Source organism: Fulmarus glacialis, unplaced genomic scaffold (genome assembly GCF_000690835.1).
Source record: "Fulmarus glacialis isolate BGI_N327 unplaced genomic scaffold, ASM69083v1 scaffold10504, whole genome shotgun sequence".
NCBI classification, from domain to species: Eukaryota; Metazoa; Chordata; class Aves; order Procellariiformes; family Procellariidae; genus Fulmarus; species Fulmarus glacialis.
Genome location: NW_009206081.1, coordinates 24,161 through 39,667, shown reverse-complemented (window position 1 = coordinate 39,667; position 15,507 = coordinate 24,161). Strand labels below are relative to the sequence as shown.

General features: G+C 39.1%; 1 protein-coding gene across 1 annotated transcript in view; it reads right to left on the bottom strand.

Annotated features, from left to right (window-relative positions):
* The window catches only part of LOC104075193 (FRAS1-related extracellular matrix protein 2-like), a gene marked incomplete at its 5' end in the record, with an annotated part of 38,957 nt that overhangs the window by 3,014 nt on the left and 20,436 nt on the right, over positions 1-15,507 (bottom strand). The window contains 6 exons of the mRNA XM_009575617.1: positions 471-658; positions 2,057-2,183; positions 6,965-7,099; positions 7,191-7,318; positions 8,487-8,591; positions 10,898-11,090. Coding sequence (XP_009573912.1) covers positions 471-658; positions 2,057-2,183; positions 6,965-7,099; positions 7,191-7,318; positions 8,487-8,591; positions 10,898-11,090 — 876 coding nt within the window. The remainder of the gene's footprint in view (positions 1-470; positions 659-2,056; positions 2,184-6,964; positions 7,100-7,190; positions 7,319-8,486; positions 8,592-10,897; positions 11,091-15,507) is intronic.

The window sequence follows — 15,507 nt, the reverse complement described above, 5'->3', positions numbered from 1 at the left end:
TTTCCCTATTGACTACAGAGGCTACCTGGATGACTAACTTTACATTATACACTAAATTTTGGATGGCTAAAGATGAAACCAATTCCAATCCTTAACTTGCATGTCTCCTAAGACTCCCTCTATAGTCAATGGATATAAACAATGCAGAGAAAAAGCCTATCTTGGCATTCAAACTTAGGTCAAACTCTAAATGATGAGAGTCCCCAGAAAGATTAAGAATAGGACCGGGAGGGAGAAAGGTAAGATACTGCCTTCATCAGTTCATGTTAGCCTGGCACTCGAATAAAAAATCTGGTGTCGTTGAGAACATTTTAAAGAACAATTGATTTTGGATAAAAACGAAGTTAGAAAAAAAGATTAAAAAAATCTATGTGCATCATTTTAAAGAACAATTGATTTTGGATAAAAAAGAAGTTAGCAAAAAAGATTAAAAAAATCTATGTGCATCGTCCCAGAATTAGAACACTTACCACAATCTTAAACCTGTACAGAAGGGATGGAGAATCAGCAAGGCACCCATATTCAGTATTGGATGGATTATATTTGGGTACATATCCATCAGCTCCTGTGCATAGGAAAACCTTCTCGATGCTACAGTAGAAGGAATCACCCAAATTCTGCACTGGATCCACCATCACCCGACCATATATGATATCACCTGTAAACAGTGCACACAGTTCGCATCTTATTGCACTGGAACATTTAGCACAGTACTGAGGCTAAGTTAATAAGCCTAGTCAAGCTTAGTGCAGTGTAATGTGACTATATCCAAAGACACCTTGCTACCCAGCTTCCTCTGTAGGGGATTGTCAACGGCTGTGATCAGAGTGCATACTCTTCCATGCACTCTGGCCCACATAATAGAGTAGGAGGCCATTTGCTGTTGCTATACCATGAACCAGTTCAGGGGCTGCTTTAATTCTGGGCTATACTGGGCTCTTCATTCAAAAAGTGACTTAAAGAAATATCATGTACTCCTCTGCACTAGACCAGGGTGTAGGTTTTGGCCTCCTGACAACGTACTTTGTTGAAGAGATGTTCTTTTTTATGTCAGTAGAATCCTGTTCAGGCTGCATAAGAATTTACTTATACTTGGTCAGACTGGCATACTGTACAAGTGAAATGAACATTATGAAAAGTCACAGAGACATTTTCTGAGACTTGGCTCCCTACTGTGAAATTGCATTTCAGATGTCTGATAATGTTTAAGATAAGGCATGCTTGCCAGGCCTGTACAAATAACCTGGGCCGTTGCTATGCAGGCTAGAAAAGTATACTGTGTGCAGTGGTCAGATACATACGACAGAAAGTGGTTAGGAAGGTTGAGAATCTGGAGAAGGGAAGGAGAAATGTTGCGTTGCTTTTACAACAATTTGGAGCAACTGTAGACTTTGAGAGAGAGAGACCAGGTACCTGCTGTTCAAGAGATTGTGCAAACACATCACAAAAGACAGTCGTGTATTCAAGGTGCTGGCACTCTAACAAATAGGCAAAAGAGGCACATGAGGAAAGCAAAGGAATGAAGTGACTGCTTAGGTCCGCTGACAGAAGTATCAATTGAACCAATCTTCCTACCCCAGCCTACTTAGTGGAGGACAGGGGGAAGGGAGAAAGCCTTGATGCTGTGCAAGCACTGTTCGGTATTAGCCAAAACACTGGCATGTTATCAACACTGTTTTAGCCACAGATGCAAACCATGGCACCATAGTGGCTGCTATTAAGAAAGTTAACTCCATCCCAGCCAGACCCAGTACACTCACCCACAACAAAAGGACTGTGTAATATTCACTTATCAGCTAGGAACGTTTTTAATATCAGCCAATGTTTATAAAGGGCTCAGCTTATGAGAAATGGCACCAGTACTCTAACCCTCAGACATAACAGTTTCAGTGCAGATTGGCCAACAGCTCTGGTGTAAACTGCCAGGTAGGAAAGGCAAATGCAAAGGAACACAAGCAGCAAGCCCAAACCCTTACTCCTATCTTGTTTTGACTGAAACAGGATCCTGATAGTGCAGAACACATATTAAATGTACATGATCTGTGCACAATTATACCTTCTGAGAAAGCAACATCACTTTCTTGCCCAAAGCCCATTGAGCCATCAGATAGCCACAGTGTCTTTTTGGAGAGGAGGAACATCTGGGTGTTCAGGCTGAACTCAGCAGCCACTGGGTCACTGACCTAAAACACATCAGCATAAGGCTCTTCAACAAGTATTCTTTAATGACTCTTAAAACACAGCATGATCTTCTCCCAACGTACATTATTTATCAGCTCCGCACATCTACATGCAATAACACAGTTTAACCAAAAAGATTTCTTTGTACTAGACATATATTGCTATATATTTTACATGCATACAACCTTTGGATTATCTGACTTTGTGATATTTGATAGGATTCTAGGTTAGTTTCTTCCCACCACATTTTTCTAAGTCCCAGCCAAGGAGGTGCCCAAGGCAACTTATTTGTGGGGGTAACATGAGGAAAATATTTCCCTCAGTAACTTGTCTCCCTCTGACTCATCACAGCCTGTTTTCTCTATCCCATTTTCATTCTTACACTCAAGTATCACCTCTGCTTCTGATCCTCTGCCAATTATTTGAAAGTACATATTGCTGAGGATTTATTTGCAAGCATTAGTTCTTCTGATGTGCTGCAGGATATCAGATCATGCATATGAAAATGCACCAAACCACTTGAACATCTTTTTATGCTAATACTTATCTTTATATATTTGACACATTTATCTATGGTTCTTCCTTGATTACATTACAAGAATAAATAAATCAATACTATCAGCAGCAGGTTCCTATTGGGCCATATAACATAAGTTAGAAGGCAAACTATACAGGGACATGGCATAACAAAAGGGAAAGAATATCGTGAACAGAAGAACTGAGGAGAGCCCAAAGTTCAAAAAGATGCAGTGTACCTAAGGAAACAATGTGGAAGACACACACATTCAAAAAAAAAAAAAAGGAACAAGAGGCCACTAAAATAAAAAAATGCTAACATATATGTGTATATTTATGTATATATATGTATATGTGTGTGGAAAGGAAGGAAGGAAAACAGAAAAGAAAACATTCTTGCTGGCTCATGAACAAGGGGCTGATGGAATGAGATATAACAGTATCAACAGAAACTAATGCAAGCTATACAGCTGACACATTTATTCTTCTTCAAATCCCTTTTTCACAATAGAATCCCAAAACTACCACATCAACAGGATTTGGCAAGAAGAATGTATAGCTGAAATATTTTTATAAACCCACTGCTACTCTTCAGAAGAAGGAACCTTACCCCCATAGCCTTTTCACAGAAATAGTAATTAAAAAAAAAATTTCCGTTCTCTTGGAATGCTTCCTTCTAAATGCCTTGGATTCAGGCTATTGGATTGGGGTCCCACAGCTTCAAATACCTGACTGGCACAACTGGTTTCCAGCTGTGGTTCTGAAAGAGAATCAAACATGGCCTCATCAAGCTCTTCCTGGGCAGAGTAAATGTCCACTGAAGAGGAAACAAGAAGTGTGTGTTCAGCTAAAGACACTGGACTTCAGCGACACAGTTTACAACAATGGTAAGAGCAACGGCCTGGGTAAATACTATGCATACAGCTATGAATACATCTCTTGGGCATCCTATTTTAAGTTACTATTTTTATTTCAGTTTTACGTGTAAGTCTCAGTGCTGCCAGTGGCTGGCACACAGCTGTTATTTATGGCAGTAGTTTAAATGTAATTATTTTCATGTGCATTTGAGGCATTTTAAACAAGAGTTCTTAAAAAGATAATCTGTGAGGATCTGCTGGGTGAGAAGAGTACTGTCAATTTATTCTGCCTACTTGCCAAGCCCATTAACTCTTCATATAGATGATTTGGGGACAATGCAGATCACTTGTGGTAGACATCCCCACCTCCATAAGGCCAAAGCCCATGAGATACTTGGTACCTCAAGAAGCAGAGAGCTTTTGAGATCGGTCCATCCCAGGGCAGCAAGTATCCTGATTATGGAAGTGCTTCTGTCAGGAAATAGTCATGCACATTTAAAGAAAGGAGATGCTGAAAGGACTGGGATAAAGTAGAGCTTGGAGGTTGAATGCTGTTCATGTTCAGGAAATCCCAGAGTGAGACAGTGGTAATACAATCCTCACTAGTGTTCCAGGTTACCCGCTTCCCTCTTCAAAGGCCACAGAGAGAGGAAAAAGGAGATGGGCAGATACATGTTAAAGAAGGAAATGGTGAACCAAAATCTCCAGAGGGGAGACACCAAATATATTGTCGTCTTGATGTTTATTCTTAAAATGGTCTCTCGTTCATGAAAACAATTGTGAAGGAAATTAGAACAAAAAGTTTCCACGAAAATGAAAAGCCTCGTATTAAAAAGCCCAAGAAGATAATTCAGTGCAGCAGCTGGAGCACTAGGCTAAGAATTGGGAGAAAGAACTGCTGTCCTGCCCCATCATTTCATCATTAGACTTTACAGTCGAAGTCATTTTGGTCCAGTTGTGACATCTGCACTCACTGACTTCATAGAATCATAGAATGGTTTGGGTTGGAGGGCACCTTTAAAGATCATCTAGCCCAACCCACTGGCATGTGTATGGACATCTTCTACTAGATCAGGTTGCTCAAAGCCCAATCCAACCCATATCCTTGAACACTTCCAGGGAGGGGGCATCCACAACTTCTCTGGGCAACCTGTTCCACTGTCTCACCACCCTCACTGTAAAAAATGTCTTCCTTATGTCCAATCTAAATCTACCCTCTTTCAGTTGCCCCTTGTCCTGTCACTACAGCCCTTGGTAAAAAGTCTCTCTCTGTCTTTCTTATAAGCCCCCTTTATATATTGGGAGGCCGCAACAAGGTCTCCTTGGCTCATTCTCTTCTTCAGGCTGAACAACCCCATCTCTCTCAGCCTTTCTTCATAGGAGAGGTGTTCCAACCCTCTGACCATTTTGTGGCCCTCCTCTGGACCCACTCTAACGGGTCCATTCTTTCTTGCACTGGGGACCCCAGGATGCAGTGGGTCTGTGCAACGTATCAGGTATTTCCTAGTCTAAGGACCAGCGTCACAGTCTGACCTTTCATGCTCACTTCTCGGTCTTTTGTTTCTTATTTCTAAAACAATGGATACCAATGCTTATTCAGTTTTGCAGAATGACTAGAAAATCTTAGAGGTAAAGTGCTAGATACTGCCTACTGAATTTGTGCTACTGTACTGCTGCTAATTGATGCTTTTTTGGGACCTGCTTTAAGTCCACACAGTCTTTCAATCTATGATCAAAGGGAACAATATCATGGGCCTCAGAATTTCCTGAATTCCTTTCACTATGAGTATCTCAAGAAAAAGAGCTGGTCTTGGTTTGAAAATTGCTGGTGATGGGGAATAACTGGCCACAGTCCTTATGACACTGTTGCAATTTTGCACCTTATCCCTATTTTGAACTGATGCACCTGAAACTTCCATATACTGTAGTATTAAAGCTTTATGTGACATAATGACCCCTGTAGTATCCATTTATTTATTCCAAGGCAGTTCTTAGTCTTAGTCATAGTTCTTAGTTCTTAGTCATAGGCTTCTTCCAGGTAAGAGTTAGGTCTCTCCATAGGCTACTTTGCCCATTTTGCAATGCTTTTTGCAGCTCTTTTGAATTTTCTTTGAACTATCAACATCACCTTGTTTATACTAGTACCAGACACAAGCTGTAGTTTAGCATTGCTGTGAATTGCTTTGAAGTTCCTAGAAGCAGATTAGAAATGCCAGACAAAAGCTGAAGTGCTGAACTAGTATAAATTCCCCTCACCCCCTCCATTCAAACTTTTTCAGAATGTTTTGCTGGTTAACTCTGAGAAGGCAGGTTTCATGTCAGATCATGTATCATCTCTCTGCTTTGCCAGGACTTAATGCCATATCAGGAATCATCTGTTCTCCCATAGCTGGCATAATGCCAAATGAAAGCATAAAGACTGCATACATTCCCTTGTGTACTCTGGCTAATTCAACAGAAAAGTGATTGTGTATCCCTGACTGATCCAGATCGGATTTATACTGTAAGATGATTTAATAGCATACATCTATACTATTAATGAGCATGAAACTACAGCCACACTGTTCCAATATTAGTTGCACTGGCTCCAAATAACAGAAATGATATAACTTCCTCCTTACACATCCCAAGGTCACACTAGCCCTTTTGATAACACTGTAAACTGGCAGTTTATGTTCTGTTAACTATCCAACATGACCCCCAGATTTTTTTCAGTCTATGTTTTCTACAGCAGAGTCCATTTCTCCATGTTTTGTTTCCAGCTACAGAGCTTTATAGCTGGGCTTTGTGAAAGGTATGCTGTTTGCCTGTTCCCATGTTACCATATGATCCACATTGCTATGGGTGGGATTTGTCTCATTCACTTTCGTGAGTCTTAAAGCTAAGCATTTTACCAGTGTTGGCTATCTACACTTTCTCCATAGTCAGTGAAGGAAGTCTTACCTTAGGACTGAATGAATCTTCCTCTGGAGCTCCCACTTTTAATACCAGAGACGTAGCTCTGATCTTTGTGTCAGATGAAAACCTTCTGATAATGGTTTTATATTTTCCTAATTATCTGCTAAAACTATTTCATACCAAAGCCAAAGACAAGTAAAGAATTTGCAAAGGTTAGTTCATATCACAGTAACTATCCCCCAAACAAATGTCAATGAACTTCCTATTGGCTATCAAAGATTGGCCATGCATTGAGGACAAGAAAACATTTGTGCTCCTACATTAGCCCTTCACAGTTGGGTAAAACTGGTTAAATAGTAGGAGAGGAGTATGTGCTCTCCCACCAATTTAGGAATTGGTTTGTTCATAAGCAAGTAAATTCCGTCTCTAGCACTATCATTACAAGACCAACAAAGGCAATTTGGGAATCAAAGTAAAAAGGAAACATGATGAAGATATCATTGGAGTGGTACCTGCTGGAATCGGATATCCAGATCAAATGTGATCGGCTCTCTAGGATTGCAGATCACTGGTAGGCTGTACTCCTGATGTGGAGCAGTGGTACAAGCTATCAGCTTCACGGTGTACGTTCCAGAATAGTCTCGAACCTGAAGAGAGAGAGAGAGAGAGAGCTGTTCCACCAACATCCTAACTAGCAGGCTGGGGCAACAGAAGACACAGTGAAGGCTGAGGTTTTACCGCAAAATCTGAAACAAAGCTCCACTGCTGTACTGGCTGGTTGTATGTTGGCTCGCTTCGGATGAGGCTGAGGCTAAATGTCAGGCCCGGGTGATCAGCTGACATAACCATGGAAGTTAGAGATGAAGCTAGAAGCATGACAAGAGACAGATTTGTCACCTTTAGGGTTTCACTGCAAACTCTCAGAGCCTGAAAAACATTCCCAATAATTCATAAACCGTAATGCCATAGTTGATGTTAATACCTTTACAGGGCACTGGGTTTTATTAACTGAAAATCAGGCAAAATCAATTACAGTCAACACAGCTGGGCCCCCTTGATTCTTGTTCAAGTATCTATTAAACAGTTGCTTTTGGGCTACACAACCAGAACTGTATGAAGATTAAATTTAACAGACAGGCAAAACAGTGAGAGTGGAATGGCAAAGACCTATAATCCCTCCTGTTTTAAACTTGGAATGTCAGCCCAGGGAACGCAAATAATTTCTCTTAGCAATGTAACTCTTTCGGCTCTGCTTGATAGCAAAACCTAACATGCTAGAGGATAGCTGAGAAAAAGTAGAAGCACTATGAAGGAGTTTTACAGGTTAATAAAACTGAGTTAAACTAAAAGAGATTTCTTGAAATTATTTTTTCCCTTCTCATTATTGTTCAGCAGATTTAATTTAGTTAGATAATCTTTTCCATGGCCGACATTCATGCTCAGATTTATGTCTGTAGACAGAGTCTTACACCTGTGATTATTCTGAATAAAGGCAGTAGGGTTTAAACAGATTAAATTGCAGGATCAGGGCCTCAGCAATGACTAATTGAATGGCAGTGAGAATGTTTTATTAACAGAGTGATACAATGCTCATACAAGACCTTTTCTTACTCTCTGAAAAAAGTCTAAATAACCTAGAAAGGCTTCGAGTTAGATAAGAAATTTTAATGCTATCTAAGTTCCTAAGGCAACATAAATAAATAGCTAATCATAGCTTTTGGATTAAAAACATGTATTTATAGATCCCTAGTGGACAGAATGGCCTAGATCTTCACCTTTCATAAATCAGGTTCTTGATCAAGTGGAACTATCTGCTTTCCATCAGATTCATGCATATTTCGTTAAGTTTGACAATCTGAATACAGTCATCAATGACAAGTAAGAAATCCCAGGTAGAGGAAAAATCCTTATCTAAAGAGCACAGTACATAAAAAATTCAGATATCAGTAGCAGAAATATGAAAAATGAATAGTATAAAATTTGGGAGGGGTGTCCTTGCTTTTATAGTACTGCTAAAGTGTAGATTAAACTTACCAGGATGGGACATCACAAACAGGCCATGAAACCGGGCTTCAGTCTTGAAGTTGACAACCAAGCGCCCCTCTTCACTAATACGCATGCTGGTTGGGTACAGGGAACCTGGCAGCAGAAGCCAATTCACAAGGTTTATGCCACTTGCAGATGACAAATAAATCACACTCCTATGAAACACCAGCCCCACTTTTTCGTTTCCCCTTGTCATGTCAGTTGTTTTCGAGGGGGCCTGCTGGTACCTTTTGGGTTGACTCAAGATTCTTCTCAAACAAGAATTTACACAGTGGGGCCTAGAGTTTTCACAATGCTTCAGCTTTTACATGTTATCAGGTTTTACATGTTATCATGGACCCTCACAGCCGCTCTAGTAGGCTGAGGAGAGTCCACAGCACAGTCTGTGCCTATGTTCAGGCAACAGCATGGTCAGCTGCCAGGGGGTTCTATAGAAGGAAGAATACTTTTGTTTTCACCAGGTATTCAAGCTGCTTCAGAGATAGTCTTTATTAGTGCCTCCTTATCTTTTGTTCCAAGGCAGCACGCACCAGCATTTAGTTGTAGCAGTTAGTTGTGGCTTCCATGGCAATCTGCTTGAGGGTGCTTGAATCTGTGAAACTCGTTCTGACAGACTTTGCATTGCTGGTGATTTCTGGCATGAATCTGGCCCAAAACACAGGCCTAATGTTTCCTAATTTCAGGTTACAAGGTCTTGTTTATACATCAGAAGTGGTTTATTACTGTAGCTTGCAGCCAAGTCCCTTTTTCTCCAGATTTCTGCAAAGCTTCAGAGTTCAGGCATTTCCTCCAGTTCTCCCTTACAGAGAGCCAGTGATGTGCCACCATTCTGCTTGCCAGGAGCAAGAAGGAAACAGGAAAGTTCCTTCATGCATGTGTCAGAAACCTAACACGCTCACCAATGTGAATGTATACCACCTGTACAAAATCACCTATACCGATCATATTTATTGGTACATTAGAAATATATACATATATGTATGAATTATGGCTTTAGAAGACCTTGACTGCTTTACAGTTTTACGTAGAATTTATGTAGAACAATTACATGTATCCAGAGGTATGGAAATAAACTGGAAACTAGTTAACCCCTCCCTGCCCAGAAAAACAGCTGCTCATTGTGCAAGGCTGTGGAGTGAGAAAATACTGCCCGAATCAGACTGGGATATGTTGGGGGTCTACCCTCCACTACCTCATTGTCTTTATCATGAGTTTTGTGCTGGCTGTTTTCGAAGGGAGCTGCCAATGTTCAGCACCTCCAGAGACCTGGCCATCAGTTTCTTAAACAGAGAAATAAAAAAGTAAAGCATCAAAGACAGGGAAAATGGTGGCATGGATGCGCCACATAACCGCTGAGACTGAGGATTAGATCTGGTTGTTATTCGGTGACTAGTACATCATATGATTTGTGGCATGTGGCTTATTCTTTAGGCATGGCATGACATGTGCTTCATTCTTCATGCACTGTAGATTCCCCTTGCCAATCTTCATTTCCTGCTCTTAACATGAGGACAGAAATTGCATAGCAATGACTTCTGTAGTTCATATACAGAGTTTGCAGAAACAAAAAATGGTTTTATGTTCACTGGAGTCCTAAAATTGTGTAAGCGTACATACATAATTATAGCTGGTGCCTGTATTCTACCTTAGGTTGAGACAGATATGGAACACTTGAAGCTTAACGCTGGGAAATACTAAGTAAATTAGCATAAAAAGAACAAAGCAGTATATAGGTGTAACTATACATTTTAATCTTTCACAGACATCTGTATGTCACTATGTTTAAAAAATAAATTAACTTTTTGCAAAGATAAATTCTGTAATGATAGAGTTTGATTTGTTGACCAATTATAGTCACAAACATTTATTGACAGTATCTGTACATTTAAAGAATGTTTCACAATTTACTACTCTAACACATAGGACAGGCTATTATACCCATTATATATTTCTGTATCTTTTGAATGTTTCACAATTAATGTTTTCAAAATATCAAAAGTTTCTGAAACTGTACATTCACGGCCACAAAAAAATCATATCACAGAAAAGTTTCAATTTTTTTTCATTAAAGTGCGAACATCTTGTGTGGTAACAGAATATGAATACATAGTGAACCTTGAGGTTCTGAGTAGAAATAAATGTGTTAATTTTTGCACATCTACTTCAAACATAGCAAGAGAATTATCCTTCTTTGCAATAAAAAAACTGATGTCAACTTTACATGGTTTTCATAAACACCTCAGCAGAGAACTGAGAGTGCTAGGAAATGACAGATTGCTTGCAACTGATAATAAATGATATAGTTTTGTTTTAGAATGATTGAAAAATCATCCTACTGTGTGCAAATTCTACTCTTAGGAACAGAACATGAGTTCGATGCAAAGAAATCCAACACCCACCTTGGAGCTCTGCTTCAGGTGGGCTACCGATCCCATCCTTCCACAGGATGGCAGTGTCATACACAAAAGTCAGCCGGAGCTCTGACTGCAGGTCGAAATGCTGCCAGCCTCCTACACCCACCGGAGAGTGGAAAACATACGAGACGTACAAGGGGACTCTTAGCGTGACATAGGACTGTACCAGGTTGAGAACCTATAAAAAGGAAAATTATTTATTTAGGTTAGTGGTCCTGAAAGGCAGCATTGCACAGGTGATCCGAATGCAAGAGAAAGAGAAGACAGAACTTGAAATAAATACTGTGACTGAATCAAATTCTCTCATTTTGCAAATTACAGATGAAGTGCAAAACACCACATTTCAATGGATTTCAGTTGAGCTTACACCCCTGCAAGTTCCATTCTTGTATTTCAAACTGAATATGTGTTCTGATAAAACATAACTCCTCAATTTTGACTCATCATTTTTGTTTAGGTTTTTTAAGTACATAAACAACATGGCTACAAATGAAGGCTTTATAAATTTTTCAAATATCCTTTTGCATTTGCTCTATCCTTGTGCCTTAAGCAACTCTTTTGTTTACATTCTTATGTTACTATCCTCTAAGAAGCTCTTCTGGAAGACCCTGAATTTGCTCAGATGTCATTGCAAGACTGAGTTCTTGGACTGAGTCCTTGGACTGTACTTATTCATCTCTGGAACTATTTCTTCCTTTGTGCATGGACAGTAGCTAACATACCACATGCAAATGCACAAATTGTATTGTTTACCACTCTCTGGAAGAACTAAAAATAATATGTAAGTTGATATAGATTTAAAAATAGACCCTTTATGCATATATCGTAGAAAACAATAGCACTGTATTAATTATTATCAGAGAATTACATATTCTTTATATATATTTTGATGAAAAAAGGCAAGAAGAACAGTGTCAGTAAACTATCACCTCTAAAGATAGCTCTTACATGATACATGGATCCAAACTTTTCTGAAGAGACTTTGCATTTATGTTTTGTTACAAGTACTTTTTCATTCACATCTCTCTGATTAGAAATGTGCAGTCCAGATCCTTTTAGAACACTTTGGATTTTCTTAGAAAGACACGGAAGGAAAGGCATTGAGATCATCTCCCAGTGGGAAACTTTTCAAAGGCATAAATGGTGTTGAACTCTCATTTACTTCCAAGAGAAATTCCATATGTAAATCTGTATATCTGAACATTTCCCTGGAGTGATTACCTTACAAGCTTCTAAAGAGTGTTTTGCACTCCAACATTGAAAGAACTTTACAAGCTGTGTAAAAATCAAACTGTTTCTGGGTTCACCTAGTGGCATGTCAGGGGGCTGAATATCCATTACCTTACAGCTGCTTTACATTTCCAAATGCCAGACAAAACTTTCAGTAATACTATGAAACCACAAATTTACTGCCTGCGCTGACTAAATACTCTGAACTAATTAAGGAGTTCATTAAGGCAAATGTTCATAGTTGCCACAACTCACTTTCACGCATGACACTCCCTGATCTAAACACTATGCTACCAAAACCCTTTCCACTTATATAGTTTGCATCGTTCCATAGAATGTGCTAGCATTTAGACAGTAGACAGTCTGGAAACACACAGTATCATGCAGTAAACAGCCTGGTAAATAATATGAGATGCTACAGTTATAGATTATTTTATACTAGTGCTTCTTTGTTGATTTTACATAAACACATTCAAGAACTTCTGTTTGGAACAAAAAAAGGGTTTTCTTCTCTATATGTATTGGATGAGAAATTGAAGTTAGACAAAAATATTATTCTTTAGTCCTATTTAAGTTGCAAGTTTATCTTTGGGATACCTGCATGGATATCTGAGCAATTATTTCAGACATGGATTTGTTAAATTGTTCCAAATAACAACACAGAATTCTCACTTCTATCCAAAAAAATATAGCTATGATGCAACTCTACAGTGCATCATGTTTGGCCTTTGATTCAAGAGTAACCTCGAACATTTGTCATTTCCTGGAACAGTATCAAGAACTGAATACATTTGGTAGTATAACAAATGTGTTACTATTGAAAAGTCAACCCAGACAAACTATGTTGGCTTTTCTCTGTGTGTTTTTGTTCTACATCTGCATGTTGTACAGTAAGAATTAGACACTGAAGTCAAAGATCTGAAATTCAGTTTGCTTATGAGGAAGAGACAAAGGCACATGAAAGATGATTTAATATTCGTCCATTATCCTCTTGAAAAGAAGCATACATAATGCTTAATGATAATGTAGAGGAGGACTTGAATATCACACAGGGAGAATTTAATGACCTTGAGAACTAGAATAATAGAAGCAAGATGAAATTTTATAGCATAAAGTATAAGGTAATAGAAACTAATGACAGGGATTTCTGTCCAATGAAAGACATTGGTTAGAAACAACAGAGGGGGAAAAAAATATCGGTATGTGAGTTGATCACATCATAACTATGACCTTCCTACCCTCTCCATGTGATACGATCCTAAGATAAACTGAGGAATGGGGTGGAAATTAGAAGCATGCATGCCATTATACAGCGCACTAGTGAGAGCTTATCTGGAAAAAGCTTTGATCATCCATGCTTGAAAAAGCCTAATTTGCATTGTAGACTGTAGAAAAAGAAATCAACATAATCACAGGAATGGCAAAACTATCTGATGAGAAGAGACTAAAATAGCCAGGTTGTTTAGCCTAGTACAACAAAGGCTGAGAGGGAATAAGAATGCTGTCTATACATGTCAAGAGATGAACAGCGGAGAAGGACCACTGATGATGAAAGATGGTGCTGACAAGGGAACAAACGGGCATAAGATGGCCATGACAAATACAACCTAGAAACCAGAAGAATTTCTAACCCTCAGTGTGGTGGCATTCAGCAAGAATAGTGAGGCCATGAAATCCTATTAGTTTTCAGATTAAGTTTACTAGTGTTGGAACCACATTATATAGAGAGTTAAGGAAGTGGCCTTAACTTCACTAAGAGTGGTCCACAGAACCCCTTCTAGCTCAGTATCTTATGCCACTTTAAGTGAAAAAAAACCTTCTTTCAAAGCTTTTCTTGATTTTCAAGTACAAGGTATCATTGGCTCTTTACATACGCTGTACATAAAGCAATCCATTAATGGGGTTTGTAAGCCACATTTTAGGGTTTTCTTGCCTCCATTCAATGGGAGCATAGTGTTAGTGAGCTCAACTCATTTGTACTGGTGGAAATCTAGCAGTAGGATCCCTTCTGGGGCAAGTCTGTCTGAAACACTGCTTCTCTGCCATACACTACCACTGCTCTGTGGGAAAATCTGAAATCATGGTGCCAAAGAATTGTCTCCATTTCTAGGACCCTAGAATTTGAAGATTATTCTCTTTTAGCAAAACCCATGAGAGATGTCTGGGCAGCAGGGCTGCTTGTCCCAGCCTGGGAATTTATTCATGTACTTATGAATGTCTGTGTGATTCCATCAGTATAGCTGCCCTTATGTGTGATTCATGGCATGTAGGGAGAGGAAGGAGTTCTTGCTAAACCAGCTGATTCAGTTTTTGTGCACACCCTTCTTCAGGCACTCATGGATTTGCGGGTATGGAGGAAAACCTACAATACTGATAGCCAGAGAATTACTGAATAAATAGTTCTCTCTCTCCTAACAGTAAATTAAAACTTACAAGGCCCTCTCATTTCTTGCTGTAAAGGAAAATGCCATGAGGGGAAAACTACTCTTCAGTAGGCAGAAAAGAAAAATCTCAAGACATGCTATATGAAATACAGAGGACCTTTTGATATAATAAAAATAAAATCTTAAAAAGAGGAAATTAACTGCAGAGGAAAACTGTGTCAGAGTAAGTGAGCAGACCCCCCCAACAAATGAATCGGTGGAATGTGTTACACAAATGGACGAGTCTTACTTCTCTAGCCCTCTTAATAACGCCATTTAGGCGAACACGAGAAAACATTCTTTCCATTGAGTTATCTTTATTTCCCAGCACTGCCTGCAAAGCCTACTGAAAGTAGCCAGCTGTTCATATTTTATCTCAATGTGACACTGATGAAACCAAAATGGTAACTTAGAGCTGTGTAAGTGTAGGATCAGCGTAACTGCTGTGGAGAGACAGAACAGGTGCATTATGTATCTATGCATCCTATGCACAGGAGATTTTAGCAGTTGTACTGACAAAATTATACTCATTAACATTACCTTTAAACAATAATAAGTGGGTATGACTTTTAGCCTTGTGATACCAGGAGAGAAATACAAACTACAGCTACATCTCAGTTGAATTGGGGAAATTGTGTCTAATGCTCTGTGACAATGCCAGGTCTGAAGAACCCGAGAAGATAGAAGACAAAAATTGTTCCAAGCAGGACCAAACTCTTACAGCTAGTATCTGAAAAAATGTAGATCACAAATCATTCAAATAGCACATCTCAAAATTCACGTGTGTGAGGGAAGATTTATTCTGGACATTAATATAAGAAGTAGAGTTTCATACATTTTCTTTGCAAGATAAATTATCACAGAGCATAAGGTCTATTTCTGAACACTGACAATTCACATTTAAGACTTAGGAAATATTAATAGGAGTTTCTATAGGTAGTG